This window comes from Mobula hypostoma, chromosome 2 (assembly GCF_963921235.1).
Source record: "Mobula hypostoma chromosome 2, sMobHyp1.1, whole genome shotgun sequence".
NCBI classification, from domain to species: domain Eukaryota; kingdom Metazoa; phylum Chordata; class Chondrichthyes; order Myliobatiformes; family Myliobatidae; genus Mobula; species Mobula hypostoma.
Genome location: NC_086098.1, coordinates 240,659,418 through 240,681,665, shown reverse-complemented (window position 1 = coordinate 240,681,665; position 22,248 = coordinate 240,659,418). Strand labels below are relative to the sequence as shown.

At 44.7% G+C, this 22,248-nt stretch overlaps 1 protein-coding gene across 4 annotated transcripts in view; it reads left to right on the top strand.

Moving 5' to 3' along the window:
- The first annotated feature begins 52 nt into the window (after positions 1-52).
- gba1 (glucosylceramidase beta 1) overlaps positions 53-22,248 on the top strand; it is a 61,218-nt gene continuing 39,022 nt past the window's right edge. For 2 of the 4 annotated variants that reach the window (XM_063041760.1, XM_063041757.1), the window contains exons 1-3: positions 53-155; positions 7,222-7,328; positions 12,595-12,786. In XM_063041760.1, the coding sequence (XP_062897830.1) occupies positions 7,268-7,328; positions 12,595-12,786 (253 nt within the window). In that variant the 5' untranslated portion in view covers positions 53-155; positions 7,222-7,267. Of the gene's footprint in view, positions 156-191; positions 354-3,907; positions 3,943-7,221; positions 7,329-12,594; positions 12,787-22,248 lie in introns of those variants that run through there. The other 2 variants (XM_063041759.1, XM_063041758.1) reach the window with 2 other exon arrangements.

Below are 22,248 nucleotides of genomic sequence, written 5' to 3'. Positions count from 1 at the left end.
CCAACCACGTGACACGGACTGCCGTCAACCAACGTTATTCGAGTGGGCGGGCCCTCTTCCCGCAGGAGGTGCCTGTCGATCAACGGCGGTCACGTGGGGTGTCGCGTCATGTGATCTGCTTTTTGCTGCTGAAAGTGGCCCTTCTTTTCTCTCAGGTAATTTGCAAACAATTAACGTCTTGGGCAGACTCGGTTGAATTAAAACGCAAACAACAGGAATTCTGCAGATGCTGGAAATTCAAGCATCTCACATCAAAGTTGCTGGTGAACGCAGCAGGCCAGGCAGCATCTCTAGGAAGAGGTGCAGTCGACGTTTCAGGCCGAGACCCTTCGTCAGGACTAACTGAAGGAAGAGTGAGTAAGGGATTTGAAAGTTGGAGGGGGAGGGGGAGGGGGAGATGCAAAATGATAGGAGAAGACAGGAGAGGGAGGGATAGAGCCGAGAGCTGGACAGGTGATAGGCAAAAGGGGATACGAGAGGATCATGGGACAGGAGGTCCGGGAAGAAAGACAGGGGGGGGGTGACCCAGAGGATGGGCAAGAGGTATATTCAGAGGGACAGAGGGAGAAAAAGGAGAGTGAGAGAAAGAATGTGTGCATAAAAATGAGTAACAGATGGGGTACGAGGGGGAGGTGGGGCCTAGCGGAAGTTAGAGAAGTCAATGTTCATGCCATCAGGTTGGAGGCTACCCAGACGGACTGCGTCTGGTGCTCCCGATGTGGCCTTTTATATATTGGTGAGACCCGACGCAGACTGGGAGACCGCTTTGCTGAACATCTACGCTCTGTCCGCCAGAGAAAGCAGGATCTCCCAGTGGCCACACATTTTAATTCCACATCCCATTCCCATTCTGACATGTCTATCCACGGCCTCCTTACTGTAAAGATGAAGCCACACTCAGGTTGGAGGAACAACACCTTATATTCCGTCTGGGTAGCCTCCAACCTGATGGCATGAACATCGACTTCTCTAACTTCCGCTAGGCCCCACCTCCCCCTCGTACCCCATCTGTTACTCATTTTTATGCACACATTCTTTCTCTCACTCTCTTTTTTCTCCCACTGTCCCTCTGAATATACCTCTTGCCCATCCTCTGGGTCACCCCCCCCCCCGTCTTTCTTCCCGGACCTCCAGTCCCAAGATCCTCTCGTATCCCCTTTTGCCTCTCACCTGTCCAGCTCTCGGCTCTATCCCTCCCCCTCCTGTCTTCTCCTATCATTTTGCATCTCCCCCTCCCCCTCCCCCTCCAGGTTTCAAATCCCTTACTCACTCTTCCTTCAGTTAGTCCTGACGAAGGGTCTCGGCCTGAAACGTCGACTGCGCCTCTTCCTATAGATGCTGCTTGGCCTGCTGCGTTCACCAGCAACTTTGATGTGTGTTGCTTGAATTTCCAGCATCTGCAGAATTCCTGTTGTTTTAATTTTTTCAAATGTTGAATTAGTCAGGGGCTACCATCAGATGCCTGTGTGCTCAGAGGATATTCCCAAAACAGCTGTGATGATCCCAATTGGCCTCCTTGAGTTTCTGTGCATGCCATCTGGGCTGAAGAATGCAGCACAGGCTTTCTGATGGCTGATGGACTCTGTATTAAAAGACTTATATTTTCTTTTTGTTTACCTGGATGACATATTTGTCACTATTTCACAGCGTTTGTTGACTACAAACCCCTCGTGCATGCAATGGCCAAAATATCAGACCCTCGGTCCGCACGACAGCAATGCCACCTGGCCTACATATCAGAGTTCACAACTGATATACAACATATCAAGGGGGAGAAACAATGCCCTGGCTGATTGCCCCTCAGGGCCAGCCGTTGAGGCTGTACACATAGGGGTTGACTATGCCGGCATGACAGCCGACCAAGTTACTGTCCAAGAGGTCCAGGCTGACCGAACAACAGTCAGAGGCCTGCAGTTGGCTAACCGTTCGGGGAAGCTGTGGTAGCTCTCCTGTGCGATGTCTCAACCAGTCGTCCTCGTCGCATGGTGCCTGCAAACTGGAAACAGGCCGTTTTTAACTCCGTTTGCGGCCTTTTGCATCCGGGCCGGAAGGCCTCACAGAAACTGCTCGCACTGAAGTTTGTGTGGCACGGCCTTAGAAAGGGCGTGCGTGATTGGAGCGCAGCCTGCGTCAAGTGCTAGTGGGTGAAAATTAGCTGTGATGTTTGGGCACTGTTGGTATCCTTTGAGGTCCCTGAGTGACGGTTTGACCATGTCAATGTTAGAGAGGACCACCCCCCCCCCACTCCACCCCAGTGGTTTCATGTACCTCTTTACCATAGTGGACCATTCCACCAGGTGGCCAGAGGTCATCCCCCTAGCATTGACAACACCCTCAGATGTGGCTCGGGTGTTCATCAGCACCTAGGTTGCTCGGTTTGACACCCCATCTGATATTTCCTCTGGCCACAGTACCCAATTCATATCAGACCCCTGGGCTACGATGACCTAGAACCTCAGTGTTAGGCTACAGCACACAGTCCAACACAAGGAGTTTCACCGCTCCTTAGAGACTGCTCTGAGGGCTTCCCTAACAGATGAGTATTGGAGTGATCTTCTTCTGTGGGTGCTGCTGGGGGTCAGAATGCCTCCAAAAGAGGGCCTGCAGTCGTCCTTGGCTGAGTTGTTATATGGGCAATCATTACGAGTGCCAGGTGATTTCATTCCTGAAGCCAGGACTGACTGGCCGGCCTCTAACCAGCATTCTACCCTCAGTAAATTCCAATTCCTACCTCCCATCATGGCGTACAGCTCTCGAGTTCCTGTTGGCCTACATTCCGCCTCGTTTCTTTATGTCCTCCGAGGTGCACGCCCACATCCCTATAGGCTCGTTTCACATTTTGGAATGGAGAGAAAGACTTTTATCCTAGATAAGAGGGGTAAACCTGAATGTATTTCGATAGATCGCCTTAAACTGGCCCACCAAAATCTGGAGGATTCTGCTACCACTCTCCTGCCATCGCGACTTGACCGTGAGCATGTCAACATGCCTCTGGATATACCAGAGGCACCTGCTGTTACTCCACCCCTGGGACGTAGGACCCGTGCCGGGCGGCTTGTCTGAACTCCGGACAGACTCTCAGTGCTGGTTCTGGGGGTGGGGGTGGAAGCATAGGTGTAATTCACAGCCACCGACATTGAGCTGAGGTTCACTTTAAGAGGCTGGTCTGACGTGATGATGTAATGATGTGAAGTTTTTAACCGCGCTCTGTGTTCTGGGTTTGGTCGACAATAAAGGAGTTGTTACCGTTTCCCTTAAACTTAAAACGCCTCTGCTGTTTTATTTATGAAAACCTACACAGGAACCAATGCCACTAGTCCCTTGCCTCTGGTAGATAGCGTAGATGTTCTCATTTGCAGAAATAGCGTATCAGAGAGCAAGGTGTCCATCAGCACCTCGGTGGGCACCCCCTGATTATTATTTCTCTCTTATGGATGGGCATTCCCTCATTTTACCCTCTGCCTTCACAAGCGTTACAGGGCCTGCTGCAGTGAAGCATCCCCACAGCATAAGACCATAAGACATAGGAGCAGGATTAGGCCATTCAGCCCATCGAGTCTGCTCTGCCATTCCATCATGACTGATCCAGGATCCCACTTGACCCCATACATCTGCTGTCTCGCCATATCCTTTGATGCCCTGACTGATCATGAAATGATCAACTTCCACCTTAATCCTTACATACTGTTCGGGTCAAATTTGACCCGTTTTGACATTTGACAGCAGTAAAAACACCCTAAATGCCATTTTTTTTGTAATTTATTTTTTATTGAAGTTCATCATCAAACAAAACTTTCCATAAGATGTAGTTCAGATACTGTACATATATATCATATAGTCATATTTGTCACAAATCTCCACATAATTTTTGTCTGAGGTATACACTTATGGAAAGGAGAGGAAAGAAAGAACAATCGAAAGAAGAAAACTATGTACAGAATAGTGAGTGACCTTTTTTTACAACATATTCATTGACTTGTGAGAATAAAATCAGGGCTATGAGGTATTATGTAGTTAAACCATTTTTTCCAGTATGAATAAAATTGTTCCAACTTATGATCAACAGATGCTGTTATCTTCTCCATTTTGTCAATGTCCTTTGTAATTTCCATCCATACATTTCAAGTTGGGCTCCCCTGTGATAACCATTTCCTGGTAAGGGTCTTTTTACCAGCCACCAGCAGTACATTCATTAAATATTTATCTCTTTTCAACCATTCTTGAGGTATATACCCAAAATATATGATCTTACTATCTAAGGGTATTTGACATTTAAAGATGTCTTGTAGGGCATTATGTATCCCACTCCAATAGTCTTTGATAGCGGGGCATTCCCAGAAAATATGCCATTTTTTAAAGCCGAAATTTGATGACTTTTCCTAAAGTGACCCAAAATGCGCAAAAATGAAAGAATTTCAGCTTACAAAAATGGCATTTAGGGTGTTTTTACTGCTGTCAAATGTCAAAACGGGTCAAATTTGATCCCAACAGTATGTGAGGGTTAAACATACGCACGAACTTGGCCTCCACCGCAGTCTGTGTCAGAGCATTCCACAGATTTACTACCCTGGCTAATAAAGTGCCTCCTTACCTCTGTTCTAAAGGGTTGCCCCTCAGTTTTGAGGCTGTGCCCTCCAGTTTTGGATTCTCCTACCATAGGAGACATCCTCTCCACATCCACTCTATCTAGTTCTTTCAACATTCAGTAAGTTTCAATGAGATGCAGCCACCACTATGCTTCACGATAGGGATGGTGCATTTTTGATGTTGTGTGGTGTTTGGCTTAATCCAAATGTAGTGTTTAGTCTGATGGCCGGAAAGCTCAATTTTGGTTTCATCAGACCATAGAACCACCTTCCAGCCAGCTTCAGAGTCTCCCACATGCCTTCTGACAAACTCTCGCTGGGATTTCATCTGACTTTTTTTCAACAGGGGCTTTCTCTTTGCCACTACCCTTTAAAGCTGTGTCTGGTGAAGTACCTGGGCAGCAGTTGTTGTATGTGCAGTCTCTCCCATCTCAGCCACTGAAGCTCGTAACTCCTCCAGAGTTGTCATAAGTCTCTCGGTGGCCTCCCTCACTAGTCCCCTTCTTGCACGGTCACTCAGTTTCTGAGGACGGCCTGCTCTAGGCAGATTTACAGCTCAGCCATGTTCTTGCCATTTTTTGATGATTGACTTAAATGTACTCCAAGGGATATTCAGTGACTTTGGGGAGTTTTTGCCAGGATACTGACTCACCAGCAGTTGGACCTTCCAGATACAGGTATATTTTTACTACAATCAATTGAAACACCCTCACTGCACACAGTGATCTCCATTTAACTAATTATGCATCAGTGATGATTTGCTGTGTCATATTAAAGGAGGTGGGGTATGATACTTATGCAATCAATTATTTTGTGTTTTATATTTGTAAAAAAATTTTGATTACTTTGTAGAGATGTTTTCACTTTGACACGAGAGAGTCTTTTTCTGTTGATCAGGGTCAAAAACACCAAATTAAATCCACTGTGATTTAATGTTGTAAAACAATAAAACCTGAAAACTTCCGGGGTGGTGGGGGATGAATATTTTTTATAGGCACTGTAACGGTATCCAACTTATCAACACTATAAAAATGCCGTTCCTCTGTTCAGATTTCAGAACAGTGTGGTGACAGGGGCCAGGCTGTTCTCCGTGAGCACAAGTGAATCAAGTGTGATTGAGGAGCGAGTGCAAGGATCAGAGTCCAGTTTACCGGCAATGGCACTGTGACCTGTCAGTTCAAGTTCAATTCTCTGTCTCTCTATATGTCTCTCTGTCTGTGTTTGTGTCTCTCCCCCTCTGTCTCCCCGTCACTCCCCCCCTTCTTCCCGTCACTCCCCCCTTCTTCCTGTCACTCCCCCCTTCTCCCCATCACTCCCCCCTTCTCCCTGTCTCTACCCACCTCTGTCTCCCCGTCACTCCCCCCCTTCTTCCCGTCACTTCCCCCCTTCTCCCCATCACTCCCCCCTTCTCCCTGTCTCTACCCACCTCTGTCTCCCCGTCAGTCCCCCCCGTCTCCCCATCACTCCCCCCTCTGTCTCCCCATCACTCCCTCTGTCTCCCCATCTCTACCCCCCTCTGTCTCCCCGTCTCTACCCCCCTCTGTCTCCCCGTCACTCCCCCATCTCCCTGTCTCTACCCCCCTCTGTCTCCCCATCTCTACCCCCCTCTGTCTCCCCGTCACTCCCCCCGTCTCCCCGTCACTCCCCCGTCTCCCCGTCTCTACCCACCTCTGTCTCCCCGTCTCTACCCACCTCTGTTTTCCCGTCTCTCCCCCCCGTCTCCCCATCAGTCCCCCCATCTCCCCATCACTCCTCCCCTGTCTCCCCGTTACTCCCCCACTTCTCCCCGTCTCCCCATCACTCCCCCTCTCCCCGTTTCTATCTACCCACCTCTGTCTCCCCGTCACTCCCCCCTCTGTCTCCCCGTCACTCCCCCCTCTGTCTCCCCGTCACTCCCCCCTGTCTCCCCGTCACTCCCCCCCCCGTCTCCCCGTCACTCCTCCCCGTCTCCTCGTCACTCCCCCCATCTCCCCGTCACTCCCCCATCTGTCTCTCCATCACTCCCCCCTCTGTCTCTCCGTCACTCCTCCCCCCGTCTCTCCGTCACTCCTCCCCCCGTCTCTCCATCACTCCCCCTGTCTCCCCGTCTCTACCCCCCTCTGTCTCCCCGTCACTCCCCCCCATCTCCCCATCACTCCCTCCCGTCTCCCCATCACTCCCCCCTGTCTCCCCGTCACTCCCCCCTCTGTCTCCCCGTCTCCCCGTCACACCCCCAACCTTTGCCTCCCTGTCTCTCTCCATTCCCATCTGGGAACAGGCCCTTCCTGCCCTGCGAGCTGCACTGCCCCGCCCCAGCAGGCACCAACAACCCGATGTCACCCTGACCTGATTACGGATGATTTACAATGATCATTTAACCTCCCTGTAACCTCCTCGAACTGTGGGAGGAAAGCGGACCACCTGGAAAACTCACACATTTCACGGAGAGGACGTACAGAGACTCCTTACTGAACTCTGAACTCTGATGCCCCGAGCACTCGGTTACGATCCAGCACACAGTCACAAAATATGTATTAGCACAAGTCTCTGAGTGGCGGGGTGACATAAAGTGTGAGGTACATCTCTATGTAAGACAGTATAACGTTACTGGCACTGTATAATAGAACAAACTGTCATTTTCTCTTCTTTAATTAAGGACCAAGTGTGATGCTGGAACAGCCATAGCGGTTTCCTTCTCCAAGATGGCAGCTTTCTGGTTGTCCATTTGTCTTCTTCCTCTCTGGACTGTCCTTCCTGTCACAGGTAAAGGAACACAGTGCTGAGACCACTTAGAGAGAGAGCAGAGAACTTTGCCTGAGTTGGAGAAATATAATCAGAGTTATTTTAATTGGAACAGAGGAGAATTCTATCAAGAGCATCAAACTGTTTGCTGGACGGAGTCAGTGAGTCAGGGGGCATTGTGCTGGGGTGGGGGGAGAATTGTCGACATTTCAGGTCGAAACCCTGCCTCGGGATCATTTACACCTGGCATCCTAAGACCATAAGGCACGGGAGCAGAGTTAGACCATATGCTCCATTGAGCCTGATCCACCATAGCATCATGGCTGATTTATTGTCCCTTTCTACTCCATTCTCTCCGCAACCTTCAATGTCCTGAGTAATCAAGAACCTCCGCTTTAAATATACCCAATAACTTGGCCTCCACGGGCATCTGTGGCAATTAATTTTACAGATTCGCCACCCTCTGGATAAAGAAGTTCTGCCTCCTCTCTGTTGTCAAGGGACGTCCTTGTATTTAAAGGAGTCTTAGACTCCCCCACTATAGGATGCATCCTCTGCATGTCCATTCTATCCAGGCCTTTCAATATTCAGTAGGTTTCACTGAGATCCACCCCGTTCTTCTAACCTCAAGCTGGTAGAGACCCAGAGCCATCAAGTGCTTTTCATGCTGATTAAAGTTTATATAATGTTGTGAGGCAAAGAAAGGGCAGACAGCCAGAATCTTTCCCCAGGATAGAAGTGTCGAATACTAATAAAGGTAACGATTAGTTTTATTTGTCACACGTACAGTGAAACGTGCAGTCAAATGCGTTATTTGTGACAAGACCTACACAGTCCAAGCATGCGCTGGGGGGCAGCCCGCAAGTGTCGCCGTGTTTCTGGCGCCAACGTAGCGTGCTCGCAACTTATTTACTCACCCTCACCCCCCTTGCGTCTTTGGAATGTGAGAGGAAACCAAAACAACTGGAGGAAACCTGGGAGAACGTACAAACTCTTTACAGACAGCAGCGGGAATATATTAGACTATGAGGACATGCAGTCCTCGTTTATTGTCATTTAGTAATGCATGCATTTAGAAATGATACAATTTGTTCCTCCAGAATGATATCACGGAAACACAAAACAAACGAAGACTAAAAAAAAAAACTGACAAAAACCACATAATTATAACATATAGTTACAACAGTGCAAAGCAATACCATAATTTGATGAAGAACAGACCATGGGCACGGTAAAAAAAAGAGTCTCAAAGTCTCTCGAAAGTCCCATCATCTCACGCAGACGATAGAAGGAAGAAAAAAAAAACTCTTCCTGCCATGAACCTCCAGCGCTGCAAACTTGCCGATGCAGCACCCTGGAAGCACCCGACCACAGCCGACTCTGAGTCTGTCCAAAAACTTCGAGCCTCCGACACCGAGCACCATCTCTTCCGAGCGCTTCGACCCTGGCCCCGGCCGCCAAGCAACAGGCAAAGCTGAGGATTCGGGGCCTTCCCCACTGGAGATTCTGGATCGCACAGTAGCAGCGGCAACGAAACAGGCATTTCAGAAGTTTCGCCAGATGTTCCTCCATGCTTCTCACGTGCGTCTCCATCAAATCAGGATTGTGCACGGCCCCCTACTTGACAGATAACCAATATTCATTCCAGAGTGGCCGCTGCGCGCTGCGTCGCACCGCCATCTTCTCTTGCAAATATTTATTTATTTATTGAGATACTGTGCAGAATAGGCCCTTTCAGCCCATCGAGCCATGCTATCCAGCAACCCCTGATCTAACCCTAGCCTAATCACAGGATAGTTTTTACAGTTAGCAATTAACCTACCAATCAGTATGTCTTTGGACTGTGGGAGGAAACCAGGGCACCCGGAGGAAACCCACACATTCCACAGGGGGAACGTACAGACTCCATACAGTGGACACTGGGATTGATCTCTGAACTCTGATCCCTGGAGCTGTAATATCATTGTGCTAACCACTATGTTACCATGACGCTCTATTAAAGGGCATATTTAGGGCGGGGGGCTGATGTTTAAAGGAGATGTGCAGGGTATGTTTTTTTTTAAATATGTGGAGTGGTAGGTGCATGGTTTGCACTGAGAGGTGTGGTATTGGAAGCAGATGTGATAGTGACATTCAGGAGCCTTTTTGATAAGCAAGACACAAAATATAAACACAAGATCCTGCAGATGCTGGAACTCCAGAGCAAATCACACAAAATGCTGGAGGAACTCAGCAGGTCAGGCAGCATCTATGGAAGTGAATCAGCGTTGACATTTCCAGCTGAGACCCTTCACCAGGACGAGAAAGGAAGGGGGAAGGTGCTAGAACAAGGAAGCTAGGGGGAGGGGAAGAAGTACAAGCTAGAAGGTGATGGGTTCAGCCAGGTGGGTGGGGGAGGGGAGATGATGTAGGAAGCTGGGAGGTGATAGGTGTTAAAGGCCTGAAGAAGAAGGAGTCTGATTGGAGAGGAGAGTGGGAAGGAGGGGCACCAGGGGAGGTGATAGACAGGTGAGGAGAAGAGGTAAGAGTCCAGAGTCGGGGAAGGAAGGGGGGGCGGAGAATAACCGGAAATCAATGCTCATGCCATCAGGTTGGAGGCTTCCTAGATGGAATATGAGGTGTTGCTTCCCCAACCTGAGAGTGCCCTCGTCTTGGCACACACAAAATGCTGGAGGAACTCAGCAGGTCAGGGGAATGAATAGTGATCTAGTTCCTCCAACGTTTTATATGAGTTGCTCAAGATTTCCAGCATCTGCAGAATCCCTTGTGTTTATAATTTGCTGTTCCACCGTGAAATCTCTTTGGGGGCTGGCTACCCTGAAGAACTTTAAATCCCCTCTTCGATGGGAGTTCAGTGAGACCCTCTCACTGCTCCCTCTCTGTGACCTCTGCTGCCCCCCAACCCTTCGACCATGTACTCACTACCAAAGCCACATGTCACCTGCCAGCTCGTATTCTCCTCCTCTTCCCTCTCCCCACCTTCCTATTCTGGCTTCTCCCTCCTTCCTTTCCAGTGCTGAAGAAGGGTCTCAGCCGGAAACGTTGACTGTTTATTCCCCTCCATAACTGCTGCCTGACCTGCTGAGTTCCTCCAGCATTTTGTGTCCATTGCTGGAGTGATGCAGGGAAAATCCTTTTCCTCAGGGCAGAAATGTCAAATACTAGAGGGCTTAGCTTTGAGGTAGCTCTCCAGGGCCAGGAGATTCTTCCTCGCATACAGAGCACAGACTTCTTCACAATACAGGTATGCGTCACTTAACGTCCACGATACGTTCTGTGAAATTGGACATTATGTGACTTGGACGTTGTGTGGATATACTTAGCAAACCTATATGGAGTACTGTATTGACTAAGTAGCCAAGAACTTACACTAAAACTGTATTCTGTGCATTATAATACATATATACACTATAATTTTTTATTTCACTTTAACCTTTTTAATTTTTTTCACTTTTTAAACTTTTATGTAAACACTTTCTTAGCCTATATCACACACAATTTACCAAAGATGATCAGGATCGTCCACATCCCTGTTCTCAACTTCCTCATGGTGTTCCACTGGAAGAGTTTCAGGTCGAATAACCTGCGCTTGGAAGCCATGATGCACTTTACGGTAATATTTTCGAAAGAAAATTAAACAGAGAGACAACGCTACTACACTCAAGAGACGCTCGATACACGAGATTGGTTACGTCCGCTACATCACGTTCTCTGATTGGGACTACGCACGTATGTGCGATCGGACGTTGTCTGAATGGGCGTTGAGCGGCGCACACCGGTATTCCAAATGAGGTCTGACCAACGCCTTAGAAGTCTCAGCAGTTTGTCCTTGCTTTTATATTCCAGTGCTACCCATCAAGTACAGGCCGGAACCATCAAACCAATGACCAACGTTCTGTCTCCTTTCGGAACCTGTGATGCTGCTGCAAGCATGTTGGGCAACATATTAAATACAGGAGTCGGAATGTTATGTGGAAGTTAATTTCATTTTTAAAATCTTTTTATTGATACATAATCTTCTACAGCTTTAAAATGGGACAAGATTACGGCAGATTAATATATATATAGTTAATAAAGCTGAAAAAAAACCTACCAAAAAAGAATAATATGATAATGAAAAAAAAATTTTTATAAAGAAAAGGAAAAAGAGAATCCCAACTACCAAAAGAGAAAAAAAAAACAGTAGCTACAAGAGAAAGAAAAAGAAAAATAGAGGGAAAAAAACCCATTAGGAACCAACTCCCGGAGCAATATGACTTACAATCATCTATATAAATAAACAAGAAAAATCATCAACCGCCAGTTCACATTTATATAAAATAAGATTGGAAGGAAACCGTATAAATTAATTCAAATTAAATGATAGTATTTGGCAAAAGAGCCCCATCTTCTCTCAAAAGTAGAAGTTCAATACAATGTTGGTGAGGCCAAATTTGGAGAGTTGTTTGCAGTTCTGGTCACCTACCTACAGGAAAGAATCAGTAAGCGACACAAACAGAACGCTGGAGGTCAACAGGTCAAGTGGCGTCTATAGAAAATAGCTCAATAGTTCCATTTAATATCAGAGAATTGTATACAATATACACCCTGAAATTCTTTTTCTTCACAAATGTCCATGAAAACAGAAGAGTGCCCCAAAGAATGAATGACAGTTAAAACGTTAGAATCCGAAAGCCCACTAACAGTCGACGTTTTGGGCTGAGACTCTTCTTCAGGAAGGTTGAAAGAGTACAGAGAAAATGTACAAGGATGTTGCCAGGACTCGAGGACCTGAGTTAAGGGAAAGGTTGTGTAGGTTAGGACTTGCTCTCTAGATCAGGAAGCTCCCAACCATTCACGGAGGTGTCTGTGGACGCTGGGTTGGGAACTGCTGCTCTAGTGATGAGGAGAATGAGGGAAGATTTGATAGGGGTATACAAAAACTATGAGGGTTATAGGCAGGTTAAATGGAAGGAGACTTTTTCCACTGAGATTGGGTGAGACTGGAACTAAAGGTCGTAGGTTGAGGTTAAAAGGTGAAAGTTGGATAAATATATGGATGGGAGGGTATGGAGGGTTGTGGTCCAGGTGCAGGTCAATGGGATTAGGCAGGGTAACAGTTCAGGATGGATTAGATGGGGCAAAGTGCCTTCTTCTGCGCTGCAGCGCTCTATAGCTAAGTTTTTATTGTCCCTTTACCTTAATAACTCAACTTGACTCAAATTTACTTGAGGATAGAAGTGGGGTGGGTGAGAAGGCAGGACAAAAAGTCAGCTGTAACAGGCGTTTGTTTCTCTTGCCTTTCCAGCTGCTAAACCATGCAAGGCCATGAGTTTCGGTTTGAGCTCGGTGGTTTGCGTCTGCAATGCGGCGTACTGCGACACAATGGACCCGGTAGTGGTACCCAAGAAAGGCAGTTACCTTCTGTACGAGACCACCAGGGCTGGTAAGCGACTTGAGAGTGAGACGGGGAAGATGCTGCCATCTGCCAAACACTCAGGTAGGTTAAGGTTACTGTCATACACACAAGTCAAATCAAGTCAAGTTTATTGCCATGTATACCATCACACAAGACAAACGTTTCTTCAAACCAGGGTGTAAAGTACAGTGGTACACATAACACAATAACTTATGAATGATTCACGCATAAATGAGCAAACCAAAGTCCATCAATTAAATATTGTAAGATAGGGAACAAATTAACCGGTGACACTTTGAATGCAATGCAGCAGTGAGTTCAGAAGCCTAATGGTTTGAGGGAAGAAACTGTTTCCCATCCTGACCGTTCTTGTTCTTAATGCTTCGGAGTCTCCTGCCTGGTGGAGGAAAGTCAAAGAGGATGCTGGATAGATGGGTGGGATCCTCAATAATACTAATAATAAGCATACACAGCGCTCCTGATAAGTGTCCCCGACCGTTGGTGCGGAGATCCCTATGATCCTCTCGGCCATTCACACAGTCCTATGAAGGGACTTCTGGTCCAATGCTCGGTTGCTCCCGTACCAGATGAAGATATAGCTTGTCAGGATGCTTTCAATGGTGCTGCTGTAAAATTCAGTTAAAATGGGAGGGTGGAGGGAGTTTCACTTACCTCAATCCCCTTAGGAAGTGGAGACGTTGCATTGCATCGTCCTAGAACCTGGAACCTAGAACGGTATGGCACTGGGCAGGCCATTGAGCCCACCTGTGCCAGACTTGATGCCAGTTTGTATCTCCATTCTCTGCTTATTGATGTTCAAAGTGAATTTATAACTTTATCTCAAATTACAAGATAAATTACTCAATTCTGAGTCACCTCAAATGTCTCTGATATCCATTGGAATGAATCTCAGCATAGTATATGGTAACATAGTGGCACACTATTCTCCAGTCCGGCGTCCTGAAGAAGGGTCTTGGCCTGAAATGTCGACAGCTTATTGTGACAAGAATACACATAGATTAAGATGTTAGCTGTCCTGTGTGATCAGCAGTTGGTCTGCCACCTGTCTTCAGGAGAGAGAGAGATAAGGAAAACAATGGAGCAGCATTTGGAGATGTGTAATGAAGGGACGGGAGAGAGAGTAACAGAAGGAGGGAGCTGTCCAGAGCGGCTCCCCCTTTGAACCCTGAACTGTTTGAAGTGATGGACAGGCAGGGGGATAAAAAGGGACAGGTTCGCTAAGGTGACACACACATGACACCCAAGGTAACAAGACCCTGGAAGCGGTGCGTCTCTCACAAGTCGGTGGGAAGTACCGGGCCATAAACGCACAGGGTGGAAAGGCACAATCGGTGGGAACCTGGTGTGTGTCCACCCTTGCCTGGGTGCCAGGTTCAGCGCAGGGAAACGATCGTATCTGGAAACGGAGGGGTCACGGTCGGTGACCTCAGATGACATCACAAAGAACTCGCCCGACAGCTGACTGCGAAGGTCTGTGTGTGGAAGCCGTTTGAATATTCATTCGTTTTTGCTCTCTCTCTCCTTCCCCCACACTGTCCATCTCCCACGGCAGCGATTACTACGAACTGAACTGAACTTTGCGTCACTTTGAAACTGGTCATTTGCCCCTAGACAACAATAGAGCTTGATTGATCCTGTTATCTGAATTCTGTGTACATGTATGTTTATCATTGCTGAACTGTTGCATTCATTATCCTTTTGATTAGAGTACTGTGTTGCTTGTTTCTTTAATAAAACTTTCTTAGTTCTAGTAATCCAGACTCCAACTGAGTGATCCATTTCTGCTGGTTTAGCAACCCAGTTACAGGGTACGTAACATTATTAATTTCCACAGATGCTGCCTGACAGGCTGAGTTTCTCCAGCGTTTTGTGTGTGTGTGTTGCATATTTACGTTGCCATTTACTACCCTGAGATTCACTTTCTTGCAGGCATTTCCGGGGTGGGGGTGGAGGGGGGAAGTACAATGCACCTTATGAAAAACTAGATGTAAACTGACAAACAGCCAGTGTGGAAACAAGACACACTGTATAAATAATAAGATAAAACTGAGAACACGAATTGCAAAAAGTCCTTGAAAGTGAGTCTGTAGGTTGTAGAATCAGTTCAGATATGGTGTGGTGTCTATCGAAAAGCCCCAAATTCGACCTAACAAATTGCTTCCACTAATACCCCTGGTAACCCATTCCAGGCAGCTACCATACCCTGTGAGTGGGGGGGGGGGGAAGCATACAAACAAACTTGACCTTTACATCAACTTTAACCTCCCCTGCCCTCCCCTTGTCCTCTGGTGTTTGACACTCCTACCCTGGATGGCAAAATGGAGATACACCTCTATCAAGGTGTGAAAAGGTGCCCCTTCCCTCCTCTAGTCTTGGGCAAGGTGTAGCACCTGCTTAGCACCTCTTCCCCCATCCCCCTGATCAGGGTCTGTGAAGCCATGGGACTAGGTGGTGGATGGCTGTTCGAGCAGCTGGTGCACATCAACCACTGACGCCAGGCAGACGATCTCTGAAGAGTACGGGTAATGGCTGGGGTCACCCGTCTTGTAAAGACACTGCCCAAAAGAAGGCAAAGGCAAACCACTTCTGTAGAAAAATTTACTAAGACAATCATGGTCAGGGAATGACCATGATCACCCACGTCATGATGGTGATGACTCTGGGGGGAAAAAATTTCAGTTTACCCTCTCTATGCCTCTCATAATTGTAAAAATCTTTACATTGGAAATGCTGTAGATTATGAAGACACGTAGTTGCCTTTTATGTCATTTAGTAATGCATGCATTAAGAAATGATACAATATTTCCTCCGGTGTGATATCACAAAACACAGGACACACCAAGACTGAAAAAACTGACAAAACCACATAATTATAACATATAGTTACAACAGTGCACAATACCATAACTTGATGAAGGAAGTCCGTGAGCACAGTAAAGTCCAAAGTTTCTCAAGTGTCCCACATCTCACGCAGACGGGAGAAGGAAGAAAAACTCTCCCTGCCATGCCGACCACAATCCGACTTTGAGTCATCCGAAAACTTCGAGCTCTGATCAGCTCTCCGACACCGAGTACTGAGCGCCATCTCTGTCCGAACGATTCGACCTTTTTCTCGGTCGCCAAAAGCAGGCAAGGCCGGGGATTTTGAGGCCTACCCTCCGAAAGATTCCCAACCACACAGTAACGACAGCAGTGGACGGGCATTTCTGAAATTTCTCCAGATGTTCCTCTGTAATTTCTTTTTTTTTTATTTTCTTTTTTTTAATTTTATTTTTATTTGGATAAGGAATTCACAATTATCATGTACTTTTTTCACACATATAACCTTTTCCATTTTTTTATATGTATAAAACTACAATTATTTATACATTCTTAAGTACACATTGAGATGATATAAAAGGAAAATAAACATTTAAATAGATAATTATCTACTGTGGTAAATCTAACCTATTAGGCTAAGTAATGAAATTAGTTGTTAAGAAAAATGGTAATAATAGTTTCCATACAACCCTTCTGGACCATTTCCACTGGTCCAAAATGTTGCATACAAGCCTATATACCAACCATTGTAGGTGTTTATATCCCAATTTGTTCATGCTTGTTCCTGCCCGCAGACATAATTATCCAATCCCTATGTACTTATTTACTTAATTTTTTCATTTTTTTTTATCCCTTTCCCAAATCTTTCCCTTTACTTGTGTTAATTCTCTATTTTCCAAAAAAAAAACAAACATTTAGACTAGGGGTGTTTACGTTAGCAATATTACTGTGTTGATGAGAAGAGCAATATAAATCATTAGGAGAGTCATCTAAAGTCTGCTCGCATTGGGGTTATATATTCAATCCATTTATTCCAGATTTGATAAAATGTTTCTTTTTGAGTTCTCAGGGAGTAAGTCAACTTTTCCATTTTAAATATTTCCAAGACAATTTCGTACCAGTCTTCTAATGTAGGTGGTATTGGATTTAGCCATTTTCTAGTGATTGATTTCTTACTTGCCGCTAAGAGGGCCTGCAGCAACTTTATATCTTCCTTCTGTTCAAGGAACAATACATGCCCCAAATAGAGCGTCTCAAAGTTCAGAGGTATCTGGGACCTAAGTACCTTAACTAATGTTCTATGAATACCTTCCCAAAATAGACTTAATTTAGGGCAATCCCAGAAAATATGAAAATGATTCGCCTCCTTGGAGCTGCACCTTCTCCAACACATCACACTTGTATCTTTATATTTTTCCTGATATGGGGTCTTGAAGTATCTTATAATGTTTTTCCAACAATGTTCTCTCCAAGTCAAAGAATTAGTCGAGGACCATTGAAAGCTGCAGATTTTCCCCCAAGCCTCCTCTAAAAGTACCAACCCCGCTTCTTTCTCCCACTTCTCTTTAATATACAGTGTATTTACATTTTTAGCATGGGAGAGTGCATTATATAGGCGAGAAACTGATTTACTAGGTATTGAACTGCAAGCCGAGTTCAGAATCTTGAAAAATTCTAATTCTACTTTTGATAGGTCTGTATATCTACAACTCTGGTTAACATAGTTTCGTATTTGAAGGTACCTAAAAAAGTCATTATGTTCTAGGCCATGTTTGTCCTGCAGGATTTGGAAACTTTGTAATACTCTTTTAACTATAAATGAGAGGTAGGTTGTAAGACCTTTCTTTATCCATAGCTCAAATCTTTTATCTCCTCTGTTGGGAAGGAATTCGGTATCATATGCACACCATCTAAAGAGTTTTAACATGTTATTAATTCCACATGAATTAACCACCTTCTGCCATACTTTTAATGTAAGATTTATCCAAGCATTATTAAATTTTTCCAACTGGGCCATCAATCCTTTGTCAGCTATTGACGCCTGAAGAGGAAAACTGTCAACTAATCCAAATTCTATTTCCTTCCATCTAGCCTTATATTCCCTATTACACCAATATAACAGAGGGGTTATCTGTGAGGCATAAAAATAATTTCTCAGGCAAGGAAGAACCATACCTCCTCCTTCCTGCCCTAACTGTAAGGTGTTATATCGAATTCTAGGTTTCCTTCCTTGCCAGATGAAGCGGGAAATCCATTTGTCCCATTCCCTGAATTGATTATCATCCACCTCCACCGGTAAAGTACGGAAAAGATACAATAACCGAGGAAGAATATTCATTTTTATAGTATTTATCCTTGAATTTAAACTTTAAAAGGGGATAAGATTCCATCTATGCATATCTGCTTTTATCTCTGAGATTAATGGCCCATAATTTACCTGTGACAGTGTTGAAAGATCCTTCGGCAGGGTTATTCCTAAATATTTTAATGATTTAGCTTCCCACTTAAGATCGTATGTATCCTGCAATTTTTTGGATGGTGTATAATTTAGGGACATAACCTGCGTTTTCTTTACATTTATTTTATAACCTGATATTTTCCCAAAGTCATCCAACAGTGTAAACAATCCTATAAATGATTTTTCTGGTTCACTCAGATAGACCAAAACATCATCTGCGAATAACGCCACTTTCTGTTCAATCCCTGCCACCTTGATACCTTTTACGATTTCGCTCTGTCTTATTAGTTGGGCAAGTGGTTCAATATATAGCGCAAAAAGGAGAGGAGAAATTGGGCATCCCTGTCTAGTGCCTCTCTCTAAAATGAAGGAGTCAGAGAGGTCCCCATTTATCTTAATTCGGGCTGTAGGGCTGTCATATAGAGTCTGAATTACTTTAATAAACCTTTCTTGAAAGCCGAATCTTCCTAACACTCTGTATAGGAATGCCCAACTAACCGAATCAAAAGCTTTCTCAGCGTCCAATCCTACTACCATTGTCTCTGTCTCGTTCTTATTAACCTGTTCTAATATGTGCAGAGTTCTCCTTATATTGTCCTGTGTTTGTCTTTGTTGAATAAATCCAGTCTGGTCTAAATGGATTAGGCCAGGTAAAAGCTTTTCCAATCTGCGTGCTAATATAGATGTAAATAGTTTGTAATCTAAATTAAGAACACTAATTGGCCGATAATTGCCACATTCTAGTTTATCTATACCCTCTTTAGGAATAACTGAAATAATCGCTTCTCTCCAGGAAGGTGGAGTTTCTCCTCTCTGCAAGATCCAATTAAAGGTGTTAAGTAGTAATGGGGCTAACTGTGTCTTCAGTGTCTTGTACCACTCTGAGGTAAACCCATCAGAACCCGGGGACTTTCCAGCCTTTAACCTAGAGATGGCCACGTTCAGTTCTTTGACAGTTACTGGTTCTAATAAACTTTCATTTTGTAAATCTGTAAGTTTAGGTAGATCTAAAAAATTCAATACACTGTCTATATAGGGCTCATTGGGGGCCCAGGGTTGGGAGTACAGCTCTCGATAATATGTTTCAAAACTCTCGAATTTTCCCTATTGTACTCTCCACAAGCTTTGTCTTTGGATTCTTTATTTTATGAATTGTATTGTCTGCTTGTTGTTTTCGTAATTTATATGCTAATAATCTAGCTGATTTACCTCCTACTTCATAATTCTTTTGTCTCAGGTAAAGAAAATTTCTTTGAGTTTCCAACGTATAAATATCATCAATTTCACTTTGCAATTTCCTAATTTCCTGTTTTCGATTTGAATTACTTTTGTTGCTATCTACAACTTGAAGTTGTTTTAATTTTCCTTGAAGGTCTTAATTTTTGTGCATTGATTTTTTTCATGTGAGTAGTAATGGAAATAATTTTCCCTCTCAGTACAGCTTTCAATGTATCCCATAATATCACTGGTGATGTTTCTCCCGTGTCATTAAGGTCTAGATATTCTTTGATTTCTCCCCTTAATCTCTCCATTACTTTCGGGTTATTGAGTATATGTGAGTTTAGCCTCCATAGTGTTTTCCTCATTTTCCTTTCCAGGATTAGAGACATAGAGACTGGGCTATGATCCGACAGATCAATTGTTGCAATATTACAGTTTTTTATCCTGAGTCTATCTGTATTAAAGATAAAGAAATAGTCTATCCTTGAATAGGCTGAATGAGGGAAAGAGTAATATGTATAATCTTTACTAGTAGGGTGTAATTCCCTCCAGACATCTATAATTCCCAACTCCTCCATCAATGAATTCACTTTCCGAGTCAGAGGTTTATTCTGAGTAACTATTCTTGAAGAATCTAATATAGGATTTAATCTAATATTAAAATCCCCTCCACAAATTACTACCCCTCGAGAACTGACCATTAGGTCAAAAATGTGTCTATAAAATGACCATTCACTACCTGGAGGAGCATAAACATTCAGCAATGTTATTTCTGTACCTTCTATTCTTCCTGTGATTTTTACAAACCGTCCTTCTTTGTCTCTAGTCTCTGAAATATGTTCATAATTAAGAGTACTTGATATTAAAGTAGCTACCCCTCTTTTGTGACTCAATTTATATGATGAATAAAATATATGCTTAAAGCCCATTCTTTTTAATTTTCCATGTTCAGATTGGCTCATATGTGTTTCCTGGAGGAAAGCTATTTGTACCCTCTCTTTTTTCAATTTAGACATAATCTTATTTCTTTTAATTGGATTCAAAACCCCATTAACATTATAGGAAATTATTTTTACCAATTCAGTTTGCATTTTTCTCTAGTAGAAAAAAAGCACTCTCCTTTTCTAACCAAACAGTAAGCAATCCCTTCTCAACAGTAAACCAAGACATATAACCACACCCTAGACATTTCTGAACGTATAACATTTGAAAATTTTTCCCGACCTTCCACAGTGAGGCCTGAGCACCGACCCGCCTCAGTTCAGAGGGATAACCTCTATCTTCACCCTGTGTTAGAGGGCCCTCAGCAGTTTGAATAATCATAGAGAATTTTCTCCTATTTATGTCTCGACCATATTGCTATCATTCAAGTTATTCCGCCTAGTTTATTTTCAGTTACCAGTTTTCATTTTACTTTTAAGTCCGATTTACTCTTTTCAGTCATTTCTCTTAATTAATCTGTATTCTCTGTACATTCGCGTCTGAATATTTGCAGCTTTTCCTTGTAGTTTGACACTCTGGTTCGAGTGGAGCGTCCTCGCCCCACTAACTGCCACGACTTCTGCCAAATCCTCTCCAGTAGCGACTCCGGTTGGGTGATAACTTTAATAGGTAGTCCCCGGTCCGCCAGGTCCAACGTTGCCTCCTCCACCGTAGCGTAAGTTTTTGTCCCTTCGTCGTAAAAGACTCTCAGCCGAGCTGGATACAGGGTCTGGAATCTGATGTTGTTTTCCTTCAGGACCCTCCGTGTTTCCGTATATTCCTTCCGTCTGGCAAGAATCCCCGGTGCATAGTCGTGGTCTAAACTGATTTTGCAGTTGTTCCACATGAAACCTTTCTTTTGCCATGCTCTTTTAAGCACCTCTTCCTTCGTTCTGTAACTGAGAAATCTGATCAGAATCGATCTGGGCTGGGCGCCTGCCGGAGGCTGTGGTGCCAACGCGCGGTGAGCCCTTTCTATCTGTAGGTCTTTTGCGGCCGGTATATCAAGGTTCTCTCTAAGCAGCTTCTCCATGAAGGGAATCATCAATCCGGGTTTTCCTTCGGGAACTCCGTAAATCCTCACATTTTCCCTTCTCGAGCGGCCTTCTTGATCTATTAGCTTCCACTGGAGCTGGTCTTGTAGCTTCAGCATTTCTGCTATCACTTCCTCGGCGTTTTGTAGCTTCTCTTCAATTCCAACAATCCTCGCTTCGGCTTCATCTATCCGCGAGTTAGTTTTTACTATTTCTCCTTTAATATCTTCCAGCTGTTTGCTGTTATCTTGTCGGAACTCGCGAATCTCTCCGAGAATCAAAGACAGAGTCACCGATTCCCCCTCATTATCTCCGTCCTGGCTTGCCGTGGGGGAGCTAGGCCCGTCGCCTTGCTGCATCTCTTTATGTTTATCAGCCTTCGAAGCGGACTTATTATTCTTGTTCTTAGACATCATCCTTGCCCCTTTTATTAATATAGTTATGCAATATTAAGTATTTGTCTAAATTCGATTTTGGGGCAGTTTACCTTCTTTTTTGTCGAGAGACCTTTTCCTTACGCCGCCATTCCCTTGATGACCCGGAAGTCCCTCCGTTCCTCTGTAATTTCACGTCCATCCTCCATCAAATCAGAATTGTCCATGGCTCCTATTTAACAGATACGACATCGTTTTTCACCGGAGAGCTGCGCACGCGCGGTGCGCTGCCATCTTCTCCTCCCGCCGTCTTCTGTAGGAACAACAACCAAGTCTGTTTGATCTCTCCCCACAGCTCACACCCTGTAATCCAGGCAGCACCCTGGTGAGCCTTCTCTTTACCTTTCCACAGTCTCCTCGCCCTTTCTGTAATGCGGGTGTGCACAGGTGCAATGAAAATGTTATCTACAACAGCATCACAGGCACAAAATTCGAAATAAATTTATTATCAAAGTACGAGCTGTATACAACCCTGAGATTCGGCTCCTTCAGGAAATACGAGGGGTGATTGATAAGTTCGTGGCCTACAGTGGAAGGAGTTAAGTTTAGAAAACCAGGCACATTTATTTTTCAA